Genomic DNA, 16,919 nt, shown 5'->3' with positions numbered 1-16,919 from the left:
GAAAACAGTGGGGCATTTGAGTTATTTTTTTCACTCACCAGTGATGATTACAATATTGTGAAAAGCCTACTTTTGGCAATGTGTTGCTTTCCTCCTTACAGTACATGTCTCACAGATGTGTTTATAAAGTGAAAGACAAAGCACAGGCACAGAGGGCTTGGCCCCTAACGCATCATTCAAAGTAACATTTTATTGTACACATGACGCGCAGCCCCCAAATTCTTACAGCGTCAGATGAGGAGTGGGAGAAATCCCCTGAGGTAAGGAGAGCGAATAAAGAACTGAGAACCGTTGTTGAGCTCTGACGTGGTTGACATTCACCTCCATGGAGACTGTGCAAACACTTACAGATGCCGAATGTGTGTATATTTTTCAAACATTATCGTAAGACCAGCGTTCCTGTAGCATAATAAGTAGAAGATTTAATTTTCAAAGAGCATAGTGTAAAAAAAACACCATTCAAAACACATACCGATAAATAGTGCAATAACGTGCAAATGAACACATAATCACACTTGTGAAGCCGCTATGTGTGTTCTGATTCCATATTTGTTTTAAGTTATATTAAACACACAGAAATATTAAGCAGAGACAAGTAGAAAATGTCATACATCGTGAATCGATAACATCTTTGATATTCACTTAGCATATGTTAATGTTATTCTTGAACAAGAATCTTCACTGGGACTACACCCCTTCATTTATTAAAGGCATACTTTAAATACAAAAACAAAATAGATAGTACTGACACCTGATCATCATTTGGCAAAATGCATTATCTCCCATTAATTAGCAGGGGATACAAATTTGATATTTTGTACTAATAGTTCGTTTGCATCAATCCAATACCATTCAAAAGACTTAATTCTGTTACATTTTTATTTTTATAATTTTTATTTGTAGAGAATAAATGGCAGCCAGTATAAGTGTAAAAGCATATAAACTAGCAACGTACAAAAAAAATCACACATAACCCAGACCAAACAGCTAAAGACATTATATAAAAACAAACAACTGAAGTATAAGTTACACAATATAGTAGTGTTTATGTGTAGAAATGCAAAGTAGTCATACATGTACATGAACATGAACATAAAATGTATAAACTCTCTGGAACTAAAGTTCAAAGGTGTTTGGTTAAAATCTACACCCCTCAGAATGCAGACCTTATCAAAATCCAAAAATAAATTACCAATTGGTATAACGTAAAAAAGGTAAATGCTGTACACCCCGATGACCCATGATATACTGATGACAATGGATAGAACCGAAATGACTAACCATCAAGGTAGGAGTAGGTTCCCGTACGCTAAAAGGAACTACTCCTATTTTGATGGTTAGTCAGTTTATTTCTGGGAGAAGCATAGGCGTAGGACCTCTTTAAATATTGAGCTCTTTATCCCCCCTTTTATATAATAGAACCAAAATGGATCATTCAGTTTCCTTCAAAAGGAAGACATTTTGTGATTTACCCAAGTATTAAACTATGTACTTCCATAATCTGGTATCAAAATCCTTTTAGAACGTCCTCTTAACTTACTACTGATCTTTCACCCAAGCATTGGCGGCTGTTTGCCAATCTAAGACCTAGGCTTCATTTTAGGAGTGTTCATGTAATAACACAAAACATGCCAGTGATCAGTCAAGTCGAATTAAACATGAAGAAGAAATGGGAAAGTTTCACACACTCAATTGAGTGTGACCACTGGAGCTGTAAATTGCCCACATGCACCTTATCCTTAGACTAGTAGGAAAGAGTCAATCCAATGTAGTGACAACTACTAATGCCCAACTCCAGCTGAGTCTGATGGCTTGGTGGTACTGTATGTTTTTGATCTCAAAGTCACTGGTTCAAATTCTGGCAAGTGCACTCTGCCTTTCATCCCTGCGAGTTCAATAAAACGGATACCATCGAATTGGGTACCAATAAACAACTGCTAATCAGCACCAAGATTGCCTTCTGGAAGAACATGCACTACGAACACTCATCCGTGTAAGGTTGTTGAGATCGCTGTATAATATCCTCTCCCATTTCTTCGGTCTCCTGTAGCAGTATTTACATTGGCCTTAAGTTTGCTGGGGTCAAATTATCTTTTTTAGTAAATTGAGAGAATAACACTCTGTTTTATCTCCTTTGGATAAGTGCATCTCTTTACAGAGGCGTTATTAACAAATGATAAAAGCTCAGCAAGGAGACCTTTGTTTTCCTTAATCACTCTCTTAAACCCGAGAAATGTATGGAGAGCTGCATTTCAGCGGTGGGGTGGCACAGAAGAGTAAGGTTCAGGATATGCATAATCATCTGTGGCTATATTTTAGCAATTGTCAATAATGTGGCCAGAATTACAGCACTACTGTGAGTTAGAGACAATAGAAAAACTATCAGTATTAGGAAAAGACAGCTCTCAATACACTCTGCAGTCTAAGAGCCCACATGTCTTTACCATTGATTTAAGAGATCACAAGAAAAACTGCACTATGATAAGTAATAGAAGAGTGTGATAAATATTTCACTATTTGGTTTACTGAGGAAAAGTGTACTAAGTTTCTAAATGCACAGCTTGGTGAAGTACGGTATTATGACGCATATAGCACTACACCCTGAATTCAGCTAATCCTAATCTGATATGGTAGCCACTAGGAGTCATGCCATGTTTGTCAGCTCCAACTGTGTTTCAGAAGGTTACTGTGAAAACCCAAATCCTCCACCCATTTAGTCTAATAGTCCTCGTTATAAATAGTCAATAATATTTTAGTACACAAGGTGTCTCTATTAGATATGTTGCATTCTGTTCCAAGCAATCAACGCCTTGGATAATTATGTAAAGTACTGAGGAGATTTTCTGTGGAAAAATAAATGGTTTTGTTGACAGACGTCCACATTTAAAAATTGTTCTCCTTATGATTGATGGCAGAATAAAAAAAAATCTAAATTTAATGCAATTTAAAGTGTCTTTGGTTTTTCTAATGGGCTTTTGTTCTGAAAACTTCCTGTAGACTTTCCCGCGCCTGTGCTTCTGTCAGTTGTCTCCAGTCCTCTGGAAGATCAGCTGGGAGGGCTAAGTATTCCTTTGCATAATCCTCATTAAAGAGACTGAAATTAAATTTCCAGTAATCTGAGGCAGTGATGCTGGGATCCGGCTGAATGGACCAATCAGGATAAAATGTTCGATAATCCTTAAAGGGATGATCTTTCAATTCAGTGTCTGAATTTCTAAACGTCCCTTCAGATGCTACATTTGAAGAGCACAAAAAATACGTAAGTTTCTCGGAGTGTATGTACCTGTATGTACCTAATCCCTGAGGTCGATGGACGGTTGCGAAGTGTTCGGTGTGTGCCTGACCTCCAGCCTCACAGGGCACTTTACAGAACGGACACTGCTCCCCACATCCAAACACTTTGTTGAAGAGCTCGTCCTGTGGCCTAAAGGTCAGTTTAGAGAATTTTGTCTCTATGTCACAGACTTTAATCACTGACAGAATTTCACGTTCTATATCAGATAGAAAGAACAGAACATCAGCAGAAAACTTGTCAATCTCAGCTGTGTTTTGAAAAAGAACAACTTGTAAACTATCCTTGGAGATCACCAGGTGCTCCTTTAAAAGATGACAGAAGTTTTCTAAGAAGTCAGACAATGTTGCTAAATGGTTTACTTCCCTAAAAATGTCTCTGATTTTCCTGGTGATGTCAGAGAGAACATTTTCTTCTAAAGTTTCCAACTGATTCCCTCTTTTGTATTGAGTTAAAATGTGGGTCCAAATCCAGCCTTTGACAAAAGCAACATAATTGTTAATGTACTCAACATAGTTTGTAAAAATATTTTTTTCCAGAAGCGTGTTCAGTACAGTGAATTGAAAAAACATCCGGCTGCTGTATTCCTTAGACCGCCCACTGCTGAGGATGTCGTCTACAATCTCTATACCGAGCCTCTTATAAACGTAGTCCACCAGAGCTGGCTTCAGGCACTGGACACAGAAATCCCAGGCTCTCTTCTGACTTTCATCCTTCTGCAAGTACAAGTCTTTAAAAACAGAGAAGTAATGTGGTCTGAAGGTTCTTAGACGTAATAGGGGGTCATTCTCCCGTAAGTAATCTTCATGCATCCTCTGAAAACATGGAGCAGCTATCCCAAAAATGTGAAGCTTCAAATCCACGGCAAAAAGAGCACTGGTGCGAAGTTTTGAAGTCGCCTTTTGCTGGAGCCGTTCATTTATGATGTTCAGTAATTCTCGGCAGTAGGTTTCATCATAATCTGCTTTGGTACCAACCTTGTTTGTGATATGCCTTCTGCACTCATCTTCTAAAGACATAACGAGATCTTCCGTTTTATACCAGCACTCATGTGTAAATAATTCTTTAAAGCCCTTCAATTCATAGAAGTGTAAATCAAAATGAGGCTTAATCACAGTGAACTTTCCTTTTCCATGATTCAACAGATTAGGAGTGGTTTGTACTCTTTTATTCGCTGCAGCTCCAAGGGTACCTAAATCCTTTTGAAGCACCAAGAACATGTCTTCATGGACCTCTCTTGTCTCCAGTGGGCTAAGATGTAACTCTGATAGAGTATCTTCCCACATGTTTTCAAATTCTATTTCCAGTTCTTGTTCTTTTAGTGGATCATCTCTTTTCCTGCACTCTTCTAACAGTTTGACCACTTTCTCCTCAATAGTTTTGGTGTAGGCTCCCTGCAGGTCTTTCAGCTTGTGTTTTCCTTTTTGGATGCCAATGGCTTCTTCCCATCTCCTGAATGTATAATATTCAAGTTCGCTCCCAAGAGTTTTTGCATTCCTGATAAAATCCTCTCTGTACTTTTCTATTAGACAGAGATTTTCTACTTTACTTTCAAAATATGTTTGTAAAGAATCTAAAAGTTTTTTTTCTCCCGTTTTAAGTTTTTCTAAAGATTCCTTCTTGAATTTCTGAAATGTATTATTGTTAAGTTCTTCCATGGACTGATTCTGTATTTCATTTTCCTTCTCGGTAACCCATAAATGGATTTCCTTGTGGAAGGCCCATTCCCACTCACTGTATTTCATAGCGAGCTGGTTGTAGGCTTCGGCCACTAGGCTGTTTCTAAAACTAAAGATAAAGTTTTCATGTTTGACAGCGTTCCACAAGCTCTGTACCCATTCTTTAAAATGTGGTATAGTCATAGCAGCTCTATCCTGTATGTGACGTTCTCTTATGAACTGTAACAAGTACCTCTTGAAGTCCTGAACATGTTCACTGTACCCCAGATTCACTGAAGCCCTGGGGGGGACACCATGCCATAGCCCCGGAATGTACCAGTTATGTTGGTCTGGGTCATACTCCATAATGTCAGAAAATGTCATTTCCAAGTTCTGCTTCTCCATTCTGGCTGCTGCCTTTGTCATTGCGTTCAGTTGCTCAAAGAGATGCTTCCTGTCGCGCATGTTTTGATCATGAGCTGAAATATCACTCACATTCTGGTGCACAAACTGGCAGTTTGGCTTTTTCCCTATCTTGTCCATCCTCAGGAATGCGTGGACCACAATCTGTAGAACATCCTTCATCTCTGTGGCATTCTCCATGGCCAAGTTAACAATAGTGATGTCACTTAGCCCAATAACTAGTGTTGCAAGCTCATTGTCATGCTCATGGCTATCCTCTAGATTCATCAGTTCTGGGGCCTTCAAGCCTTCGGTGTCGATGACAAGGATGAAGTCACAGCCCAGCTCTTCCCTCTTGTCTTCTTTCACTTTCATGAGTAGCATGAATGCTCCTCGTGTGCATCTCCCACTGCTCACAGAGAACTGAAGCCCAAACATGGTATTGAGAAGAGTGGATTTACCAGTGCTCTGCACTCCCAACACAGTGACAACAATCATTCGACAGTGTCCTTGCAGTTTAGAGTTCAGCTCAGTCAGGACATCACTGACCCACTTAAGGGGGATGTTGGAAGCGTCTCCATCAATGAGCTCCAGAGGAAACCCTTCTAGCAAGAGATCTGCAGCAATGCCCGGCAGTTTAGTAAACTGTCTATTCCCTTCTGGCACTCTCCCTTCCTTAACCATGGAACACTCAGCCTCATAAAACTGCCCTATCTCACGCATGAAGTGCTCAACCCCGAGGGAACTTTCAGATATTCTTTTGTCTAATTCTGCCAGCTCTCTGGGGTCACTATTGGCGTCTTTTGACTTTGCTTTGTATTCATCTCTAAGATTGGAAAGACTGTGTCTAGCAATGGAATCAAGTTCAAACTTCATCCATTTCAGAAAGTAATGTTTCTCCACTTTACTCATACATCCTATACCACTGATAAATGTAATCATTCCATCAGTAAGATCATTTTCATTCTGCAGCTTGCGGATTTTCAGCAATTCCTCTTTTTGCTGTGATTTATAGTTTTCTGTATGGGCTTTTCCCTGTCTTTTTAGTCTACAAAGTTCTTTCTCTATCTTACCCAGTTTTTTCCAAGGCTCCCCTTGTAGTTTCATCGTTGTTGCCTTGAACTTTGCAATATCTTTGATGTCTCCCGTGATCTCATGAACAGACTGCTTGGCTCTCTGGCATTCTTCATTATCCTCATCTACTCTTATTCCAAGCTCACGTGCAATGACAGCCATTCCTTCAACACACACACTATTCAGGGGGTTCTCTACTATAGGAAACATTATAGATAGCAGTTTCTTTGCAAATGTTGCATCATTCATGTTTTTACCTTTCTTAATAGTTTGAAACTGAGGCCTTTTGGTATCTCCAGCCAATTCTTTAATCAAAGTGATGGTTTCGAAGGATTTATCAGTTTCAGAAGGAATAATGAAATAATATTTTGTTTCAGAATTCAAACTTGAAAGTAGTTCATATTCACTGGCACCAATATGTTCAACGTATATGAACACAGCGGATGAGATCGCTGTTAAAAAGCTAAACTGCTGCCAATGATTCTTAATATCCCCTCTGAGGTTTGTAACAGCTACTGGTGTTGGGAAAATATCGGAATTTACTATACCACCTGGAAAATACCAGGAAATCTCCACTAATCCATCAGAGATGGTCCGGGGCACATTCCCACATCCCATCTCTCTATGGATGAAGAACTCATGGTGCTGCTGAGGGGGGCTAAGAACCTCATTCAGAATCTTGGACTTGGATAAGCTGCAGCTCCCCAGACGTACAAAGGAAACTGTGGGCATCTGAGTGAGCACCAGGCTCTCTTCCCTGAACCCTCTGGTGTCTCTCAGAGAATGAGGCCTCCATTTTCTAACAATGTCCCTCATGGCCCACAGCATGAGTGTGCACTTACTGACTTCACTGGGAGGCAGTAGGAGGGGAAGAGCAAACTGGCACATGGACATTTTAAGCAAAATCTCTTGCTGTAAAAAGCTGTCTGAACAATTCAATAAAATACAGAGAACATCCAAGGGATTGATACAGCGTTCAGGGACGTTTTTATCACTGCTTGCATCATCATCAAGTTGGTCATTAGTCTCTCCTTCGGCATCCTTTTCGTTCGAGTCGATTGTTACACTTGTGTCTCTTGCGGTCACATTCAGGCTCAGGAGTTTCTTCAGGAAGCGCTGCAGCACATCTTCCAAAGTGAAGCACAAAGAGCTGGGTCTATCTTCAGGACCAGTTTCAAGGACATCTCTCAGTGTAAGCCTTTTTATTTGATGACTCTTTAGACTTATCTTGGACAAAACTTCATTCATGTTATCTGTAAACACAAAATCAAGGTTTCCATTATTATTCACAGTTCAGTTTTATTTACATTGAAAGTTAGGCTGTTGGAACAGTATCAGAAGTAAAATGCAATTAACTCCTAGTCAGAAAGTGACATTCTGGGAAAGGCATTTACCACTAGTCTGCAACTGAAAAGGGCTCACACCTGCGGACATTTCTCCCTTATACTATTATTTACGCAATGAGATGAACCCTTTCCTCAAAGACAGACACTGCTGCCTTCTTAAATCTAAATACTATTTTAGTCCACATTAGGACGTCCACTTTCTTAGGAGAGACCATACAGGGTGCTTCTCCCAGATTCCTAAAAGATTTTTGTTTGGGCTTTCCACAAAGGACTCTCAAGAGAAAGGGCTGATTTTCAACGGATATCTCCTTGTGAGAGAGCACAATCACTGTTAAAGTGTGCAGAGTCCTAATACCAGCAAAAACGAGGTTAGAAAAAGTGAATTAGGAAGGCAAAAAGTTGGGAGAAGACCACCCTAAATCTGACATGTCTAACAAAGGCTGGAAAGAAATGTTACGAATATGACAACATGCCGCAATAATGCAGCCAAAAGTGCACAATCTCCTAAGTGTAATATAAATTATTCGAACATTTACATTTCTGTTTGAACTTACTATCAAACAACTCCTGTGAAATGATATTTAAATGGGAACAAGAATGAATATAATTAAAATTAGCACATTTTTGATGAACACTTTTTCAATAGGATTACCTGGGTTTTTGTTACCAATTTGTAACACTATTTTCTCTTTATTTCCTTGACCACACTTGTCTCTCTAGTATTGCCCATAGATCTGCCATATTTCATGCAATGACCTCTGCGACCACATTTTTTGCATGTGTCTTGCAAGGCCCCGTAATGCCACATCTGAAACATTGACCCTAGAGATTTTTAACTTCCCCGGATTTGCCAGCAGAACATATTTCCCGACCTTGAGTCCCTTGCTTGTTATCTTTTTTTCAGAAAAGTAGTGGCAAAATCTTCAATAGTTTCTTTTGCTTTTTGTCTTATGCCACCAAAATCATATCTTTGTAAGAGAGCGCTAGTTTGAAGTAAATACAAACTCCAGGTTCTTAATTGCCACTTTACAGTCATTTAAATTTTGCTCATTTCCTCATGATGAAACAGGCAAATGTTGCAGTATCTCTTGCCCTTTCACTCTTAAGCTATACATGTGAAGTGCCAATTTCCTCTCAGAACTCAAACTGTTTCCACACACTCTTGCATAATTGATCAAACTTTGTTTCCCACTTTTCCCATTCATACGCGGTTCAACTGGATGCGTAAGGAAAAACTAAGGAGGCATGATATTCTGCGTGTCCTAAAGGATCCAAAACAGTAACCTCACTGATATTTGAAAGAGGATTCATCAATGACCAGAGCTACTTCACGACTTGCCGCTTGATTATCAGAACCAGAGACTAATAACATCCATTAAAAATGAAAACTTTCTGGGAATAAATATTTCCATCAAACTAGATTCTAATTCAAACTTATAACACTTGAAAAAAAGAAATTTCAAGATGCCTGCCCTGGTTACCAGCAAAGTTGTCTCTTCAAACACATACAATTTGTGTGTGTTTTCATGGTAAGTGGGGCTGTTGAAAAATCTTGGCCATTCAAAAAATGCCCACCACGCACATCGATCACATATGTTTCTCAAGTGAGTTGGGCTCACATCCAACTGGCTGATTGCATTTTTTCTACTCACCCAATATGGCGCATGACTATTGCGCAACTTTTTTGTTGGAGTATGGCCAGTTTATTACCTCCTTGACAAACCACCAAGCCATCACCTTCCCCTTGTTGACCAATTAAGCCAACTAGCCCCAGGAAATCCTAGTAGGCTGGGGAGTTTCACCTTGGGCCAGAAGAATGTCAGAGAACTCTCAGAAAACGCTGAAGTCAATAAGCAGCTGGGCTCGAAAAGCCAAACAACGTTCAGTATCAGCGTGTTGAGGTGGTGACAGGCTGCATCAGTGTTCCATCCTTGCATTCCCACTGAAAAGTCAGCACGTCAAACAAGTAAGTAAAGCAACAAACTTTTTAATGCTCCTCTATCCACAAGTCAGGATCACTTGTCACTGATTCACACTTGGATTCCAGAGGTTCTAGAATGCCCAAAGCATCGGGCATATAGCAAAATGAAGGTGAGACCGCCACAATAGTTTATATACCTATACAAATCATAGATGACTTGGCATTGCTTCCCCTTATATTATTGTATCTGAGAACATGTGGAAAGACAAATTTGTGCAGGAAATAGTTTGTGTTATAGAACCAATGAATATTAATCCAAACAGCTATACTTAGATGGCATAGAACTATTGTGATGTAAAGTGTTGATAGTTACATTTAAGAATGTAAAGGCTATCTGTAAATGTATGTGGCCAGGAAAGGTCCTTCTATTTGAGGGCGGAGGGACTAAAGATCGCTACCCCATATTGTGGAACAGTTGCCTGTTGTTGAAGTAGTAAGAAAACAAGGACGTGGGCATCAAAAAGTTTTCCTAATGCATTGAGTGGGAAGATTGACAAGTACTTTATGCATAGATTTAAGCAGCAGTCAGATATTGTGCCCAAAATATATAGAGTAATAGACATTTCCATGATAGTGAGGGATAAGGTTAAAGCAGAACTTGGGAAGCTGGTTGCTGCTAAGAATTGAACGAGTCAAGTCATCACTGAATTTCACTTCTTCTCATGGCTCGACGGGCGAATGACAGGGTGAGACTGTGTGTTGACCATTGTGGACTTAACAAAATCCTGGTTTCTCAGTTTCCTTTACTGAAAAGAAATAAAAGGTTAGCTGCCACGAAGGGAATAAAACTGATTTTCAAAATTAGATTTGTCGGCTGCCCTTCACTACGTTAACCTGCACCATGAGAGTAGAGCACTTGCGGCATTTTTTACACCAGTTGGGTGTTTTCAGTTCTGTGGTATGGTTTTTGGCTTGGCATCCACTGCTTCGAGTTTCCTGAGGCTTTTGATGACATCTTTGTTAAAATTGGTGGAGTGGTCAGTTTTCATAGTCATCTGCTTGTGATGGGGAAGAATAAGGAAGAACAAGACACATATTTAAATAAAGTATTGCAAAATTTAGGAAACAGGGCTGCTAGCTGAATTTGATAAATGGAAGTTTTCAGAGAATAAAGTAACTTATTTATCTTATAAATTTAGTTTAAAAGGAATGAGATCAAAGGAGAAGTTGCTTGCAGTTGTCAGAGGAGCACCACCACCTCAAAGGAAAAATTACCTTAGATCTTTCCTGAGTTTGGCAGAGTCCTACTCTAAGGGCCCGATTCACAGAACTAACTTAAGACAAACCCTAAACTTACTACCATTTTTGTATTTACAGAAGGCACTTACTCATTTTGGTATTCACAGAAGACACTTACTCGTTGATGAGTAAGTGCCCTCTGTGAATACCAAAAGGAGTACGTGCACTTACTCATTTTGGTACTCACCAAAGGCACTTACTCATCAATGGGTAAGTGTCTTCTGTGAATCCCAAAATGAGTAAGTGCCTTCTATGAATCCCAAAATGAGTAAATGGTAGTAAGTTTAGGATTTTGTCTTAAGTTAGTTCTGTGAATCGGGCCCTAAGTTTGTTGCAAATTTAGGACACTTATTTTGAGAGAACGTTTGAAAACTGAGGCCAAATTTGAATAGTCAGATATGTGTCAGCTAGCCTTTGACAACATCAGGCAGGTCAGTCAAGAAATTTGTAATTGCATATGCTTCTAGGATACTTCCTCTTACAAAAGAGAGGTATTCAGGTATTGGGAAACCTTTGCCTGTGTATGGTCTCTTAAAAGTGTCCAGTTAAATTGTGGGAGCAAATTGCTGATATGTGATCACACACCTCTTATAAAACTGTTAACTCCTGAATGTTTCTTGAGAACTTCAATGAGTAACCTATTCTTTGTGATTTTAACATTTCATTTACAAAGTGAAGTAGGTGCCTGAAGTGAAAAGTTTGGATGCAGATTTCCGTAGTAGGTTACCAATCCCCATAAAAGAAATTGATGGTGAATGAGAATATTATAGTGTGGCATGTCATAAAAGTAAGGGGCGGGTAATGAAGGTAAGGCTATAACAAGGGAGGAATGGCTAAGCACCAGTGTAGATGGAGTTGAGTTGAAATTAGCTAAGCTTTCTGTTCAGCATGGCTGTTTTCTTTACCCGTATAATCGAAGAGGGCGGGGGGGGGGGGGACAGAAGAGCTAGTTGTTTAAAGAGGTCCTGTTCTTGTGCTCTTACATGTGTACATCTGAATCACGGAATGGGGTCAGTTCCTCTATGCAGTAGAAGTACTATAGGTTTTCTTCACCCAACAGGCTTTCATAAATCCAAATTGTTACCTGTACCACAAACTCAGCATAATTGTGAGAGACATTCACAATTGTATCAGTTCTCCCCCTTCATCACCTTGCAGCTGAAATGCTTGTCATACAGTGGTTGTGGCCATATTGTAAATCAGAAAAGATTCTGGTTGCCTGCAGAAATACAATTGCTAACATTGATTTTGATATCTTGCATTCTAGATACCAATAGCATTTGGCACAATTGAGCTTTCCTCCTTGCTAAAGAGGGACAGTTTTCACCATTGCTGGCAAAGCTGCTGACAAAAGCTACATGGAAGATATTCATTGATAAGGGCCAATGTTCTCCTGAAGCTACCACCTTTAGAACATATAACACAAAATCACTATTTTATCTTAGAAGGACAAGAAATGAAGATGTGTATTGATCTGAATGTTGAACTTTTAATGAGTACTTTATTGATGGTCTGGCATGACAGCACAACTGCCGCCAGACAGTTATGTGAGAATCACCAGGGGCTTTGGCTTCACCCATGTGTTGGGACCCAGGAGTACATGATTTGATAGAGTAGAAGTTGTTTGCTAACTCTGAAAGAGTGGTTCTTATTTAGTAAGCAAGCAGCACGAGCAGAATCAGAATGAGCATAGCACAGTCTACGCATGTCACAGTGGGTAGTGTCTCGATCTCTTTGAGGTATACGATCCATGCACCAATGATCAGGCTGTAGGAGGTTGAGTCATCTGTGCACATCAGAGTGGGGTGGTGTAGGGTTTTTTTCTCTAATATCAGATTAGAGCTCTTCTGATGATTTGGGGGCCGTGTTTATCCGCTAGAGATTTTGTTGCTTCTCACTGGATGTGGTCTTTCAAACCAATTCCATATCAATTAATATTTCAGAATTAAATGTAAATCAAAGTAGAACATTGGAATATTAAGAGCTCCGTTGTAGACAAAGGAGGAGCAACTGCCTGTATGAACTGGTCCTAATATGCAGCCTCTGCCTCTCTCTTTCCCCTGCCTCTAGGGCTGCGTTTCCCAAACTGTGGTCCGGGGACCCCTAGGGGTCCGTGACACATTCCCAGGGGGTCCTCAGACAGCAGTTTTAAAAGCACTGCAAAATTCCGAATATAATTAGAGGTTTTCTAGCAACAATAAAAGTGTCAAGATAACACCAGTGATTAATGTTCCTGCTGGAGAGAGATGAGTTTTGTCCAGTGGCAGCGTGGCTTATTTAATGTAGCACAGAGGGTTACTATGCCTCTTGCAAAGAAAGTGTACCTGCATTTTTAAAAACCAACTGTGTTTTATCTGCAAAGGTCAGTGGGTTACTGCTTTTGTCACAGAGATTCTTTAGTTACTGTGCAGTTTATAGGTGACAATCGTGATCTAGCACAGTGACATATAAACTGGTATCAAAAAGATGTTTGCAAACTGAATGGTACAAGATAGTAACTAATTTTTTTTCCAAGTCTTTCATGATCTTGATGCTGCTAAAAAGGTTTATTTGAATGGAAACAAAGTTTCATTGTTAAAGTCAATGCTAAACACTGTATTATGCCTACCAGTATGAATGACATGTGAATCCTACAACTTGTAGTCGCCTTTGCCTTATGTAAAATTTTCTATACAGTGGCTTACATGTATGATTCATTGTCTCTATGGGGCAGATTTACAAGGAAAGTGACTCAGTGAGTGCTGCAAGCCATTTGGCTGCGCCACACTTAGTCACTTTCAAATCACAGGGATGCAACATATTTACCACAGTATGTTGCATCTCAGTGCTCTCCCTGCGCTAGTGCACAAACTGCTGCCATGCGCCGGCACAGGCACCCTTGCACCATGGTGCAAGGATGCCTGCGTTGGGGGGAGATTGTTTATGTGCAGGTAGGATTATATTTCTGCACATAAACAATCACTAGAGGGGATTTCATCTTCCTAAACAACGAGGAGAAATGAATACATTTCTTCTTGTTGTGCCTCCCTACGCCTCCCTTGAGGAGGTGTAGCATTCAGACACATTTCCAGATTCACGAATTCTCGTAAATCTGGAAATGTGTCTGGTTTCATGGGTGTTGCGTGGGAACACTCACAGCAAAACCCTCGGAATGCACCTTTCACGCAAAGTGCGGCGTTGAAAGGGGCCATATTTACAAGAACAGGAAAAATCACGAAGGGTGGCTGTTCCTGACCTTGTAAATATGGGGGACTAAAATGCGCCAGCCGAGCGTCACTTTTTGTGATGCACCGGTTGCGCAAGGGGCTTGTAAATCAGCCCTATATGAGTGTGTGTTGTAAAGTGCTCTGACATCCTATAATAGTATGAGAGATGCTATAAAACAAATTAAATACATGTGACAGAGGGACTATGGAGAGATGAGCGGCACTGTTGGAGGGTGAAAATAAGGGAATCATTGAAGAACCCCAACAAAGATTGTTGTATCCCGGTGCATAGTAAGGTCATCATTTACTATTCTTTAAAAGCTAATACAAATCAATATATAATGATAAATGTGTTGTAGAATGCACTATTGTTTCCTAAATTGTCTTGGGGGGGAGAACCTCCCAAAGCCCCCTTTGTAGTGGTTAGACTCACTCACTGCACTTGGTGTGCAGCGTATTGGGAGTGGTCTGAAAACATTTGCCAGGTCTGCTTTGGGTTTCCAGTCTGGCCCTGGCAGGAGAAGGAACCTCGTACTGTGAAATAAAACCAGCCATTTAATACAACCAACCATTTAAAAGTTAGTCAAGGAGATGCAGAATCAACCTTCCCAGTTAAGTTTTTTGTAGACTCTTTCAATATAAAATACTAAAATCCTTAGTAATTCGACTATTTGTTTTGTGTGCACACTTGTGTTTTTTTGCAAATTACTGTTTTAATGTTTTTTTATTTAAATCATACAGATTCCTTGGGGTTCCCCGGCTTCCAGTGCTGACTCAATGGTTTCCTCAGGAACCAAAAGTTTGAGAACCACTGCTCTAGGGTTACCAACTGGCATGGTTGCAAATTCAGGAGGGTCAGTGTAAAAATTCAGGACAAAGGGTCAGAATTCAGGACAAAAAATTAGGACAGAAGGTCAAAATTCAGGACAAAAATTTGGGACAAAACATAAGTTTTACAGACATATCAGAGAAGGTGGCACAATAATATGTAAGTAAGTCGACAAGCAAAATAAATACAAGTCAAAATAAGTTTATATAAGGTTGAGCCAATTGTGCACTTCAAGGTTTTTCAGTATGCCCGCAGCTTTGCAAAGTGACATCGGGCCCTTTCTGCAATCAAGATTTGTGCTAGTAACAATAAATATTAATATAAAGTATTTTTTTATTTGTATGTTGAAATCTGTCTTTTAAATGTACAGTGAAAAGGGTGCATTTATTTTTATTTTCTCCAGCATGGCACCAAGACAAAAGCAGAATGCTTTGCCCTCCTAGTCCCATGCAGGAGAAGGCACCCCACATGCTGTCGCGACAATTGGGCCCATTGTCATTCTGAAGTGCTAATCAGCTGCAGTCTCAGAATGACAACGGTCCCTCCACAGTCTGCGCCAGGTCCGGGAGGGACCTCTACAGGCAGCCTCTACAGATTAAAAGATAAGAGCGAGAGGCCCGAGTGAAATCTTTTAAACTCAGGGGCCTCTCGCATGGGAAACAGCATTCCTTACTGAGATTTCCCATTTCGATTTTAGTATGATGTCTAAGGCGTCCGTAATTTGAGATCCCCAAATTACGGACGCCTTGTGACATCATACTAAAATGACGGACGGTCCGTGAAATTTACGGACGGTTAGTCACCCTACCTGCCTCCTGAAAATACGCGAGAGGCAGAGCCTGTTGAGCATGGCAAACAGCAGCCTTCCCCCTCACTGCTTTTATAGCTCACAGTGTCACTGGAGCCGTGAAAGGAGTGGCACTGAATGCGGCGGCTAACTGTTGAATATTCACAGCTACTGCTCCTTGGGCTCCGAACGACATTTGTAATCTTAATTAGAACATTCTGCCCTCGTGGGTGGAATGCTCTAATAGGCTCCGACCTATATAGAGGCAAAGACGCAAATTTCCTGAACCTCCAACAGTCAGCGTTGTTTAAACACCTTTACCAAATCCCGCAGTTAGCATCACAGGCGCAGGTACGCCTCGAATTCGGGTTACTAAATCAGCACCAAGCCAGACAAGCCGCCATAATAAAAACGTGCTGGAAACTAAGAGCAACTCAAGAGGACACGCTGATGAGTCACTGTTGGTCTGAAATTAACAATCAAACAAAAGGAAAAAAGGCATGGAAAACAACACTGGAAGAAGCATTGAAAAACGTAGATATGCAAGAGAAGTGGAACACTAAACATACCTTCGCGGCCTTCAAAAAAGCAGCCAATGGTGCGGCAAAACACAAATCCTGGATTACTGAAAAGCAGAATTGGCTAAGAAAAAACACGACTGGATGGTACTGGCCACGTATGAGAGATGCATCCCGCAACCTTATCTAGTTAACTACATAACACCATCTACGCAAGAAATGCTACTACGACTGCGACTGGGAACCTATACCTCAAAAGATCAGATCCCGGCATGGCGACAAACATGGCCAACAGCACTGTGAAAACTTTGTGGCCTCACTGAAGAAACATTGATTCACATCCTGTGCATCTGTCCATCTCTGAGCAACTTGAGACGGTATTATCTCCTTCAAATATTCCACCTTTTCCAAATCAGAACGTGTCGGTCGGCAGTCATGTTAGTACTGAACAGCCAACAGCTGCAGACAGCCTGCAGGGCCACCAGATTTTTTCAGAAAGCGAGCCTCCTACTGCTGAAAAACGAAATAGAGGTGATCAATGGGACAAAACCCAAAGTCTTAGTGAAACAAATTACTTTGAAGTTAGA

General features: G+C 40.4%; 1 protein-coding gene across 1 annotated transcript in view; it reads right to left on the bottom strand.

The window, feature by feature from the left end:
* Positions 1-975: 975 nt before the first annotated feature.
* The window catches only part of LOC147703423 (interferon-induced very large GTPase 1-like), a 406,840-nt gene continuing 390,896 nt past the window's right edge, over positions 976-16,919 (bottom strand). Inside the window, exon 4 of the mRNA XM_086928923.1 lies at positions 976-7,679. Within this exon, the coding sequence (XP_086785049.1) occupies positions 2,965-7,679 (4,715 nt within the window). The 3' untranslated portion in view covers positions 976-2,964. The remainder of the gene's footprint in view (positions 7,680-16,919) is intronic.

The sequence above is a fragment of the Lissotriton vulgaris genome, chromosome 7, assembly GCF_964263255.1.
Source record: "Lissotriton vulgaris chromosome 7, aLisVul1.2, whole genome shotgun sequence".
Classification (NCBI taxonomy): Eukaryota; Metazoa; Chordata; class Amphibia; order Caudata; family Salamandridae; genus Lissotriton; species Lissotriton vulgaris.
Note: the sequence above shows the minus strand (reverse complement) of the source record. Positions and strands in the feature narration are given on the sequence as shown.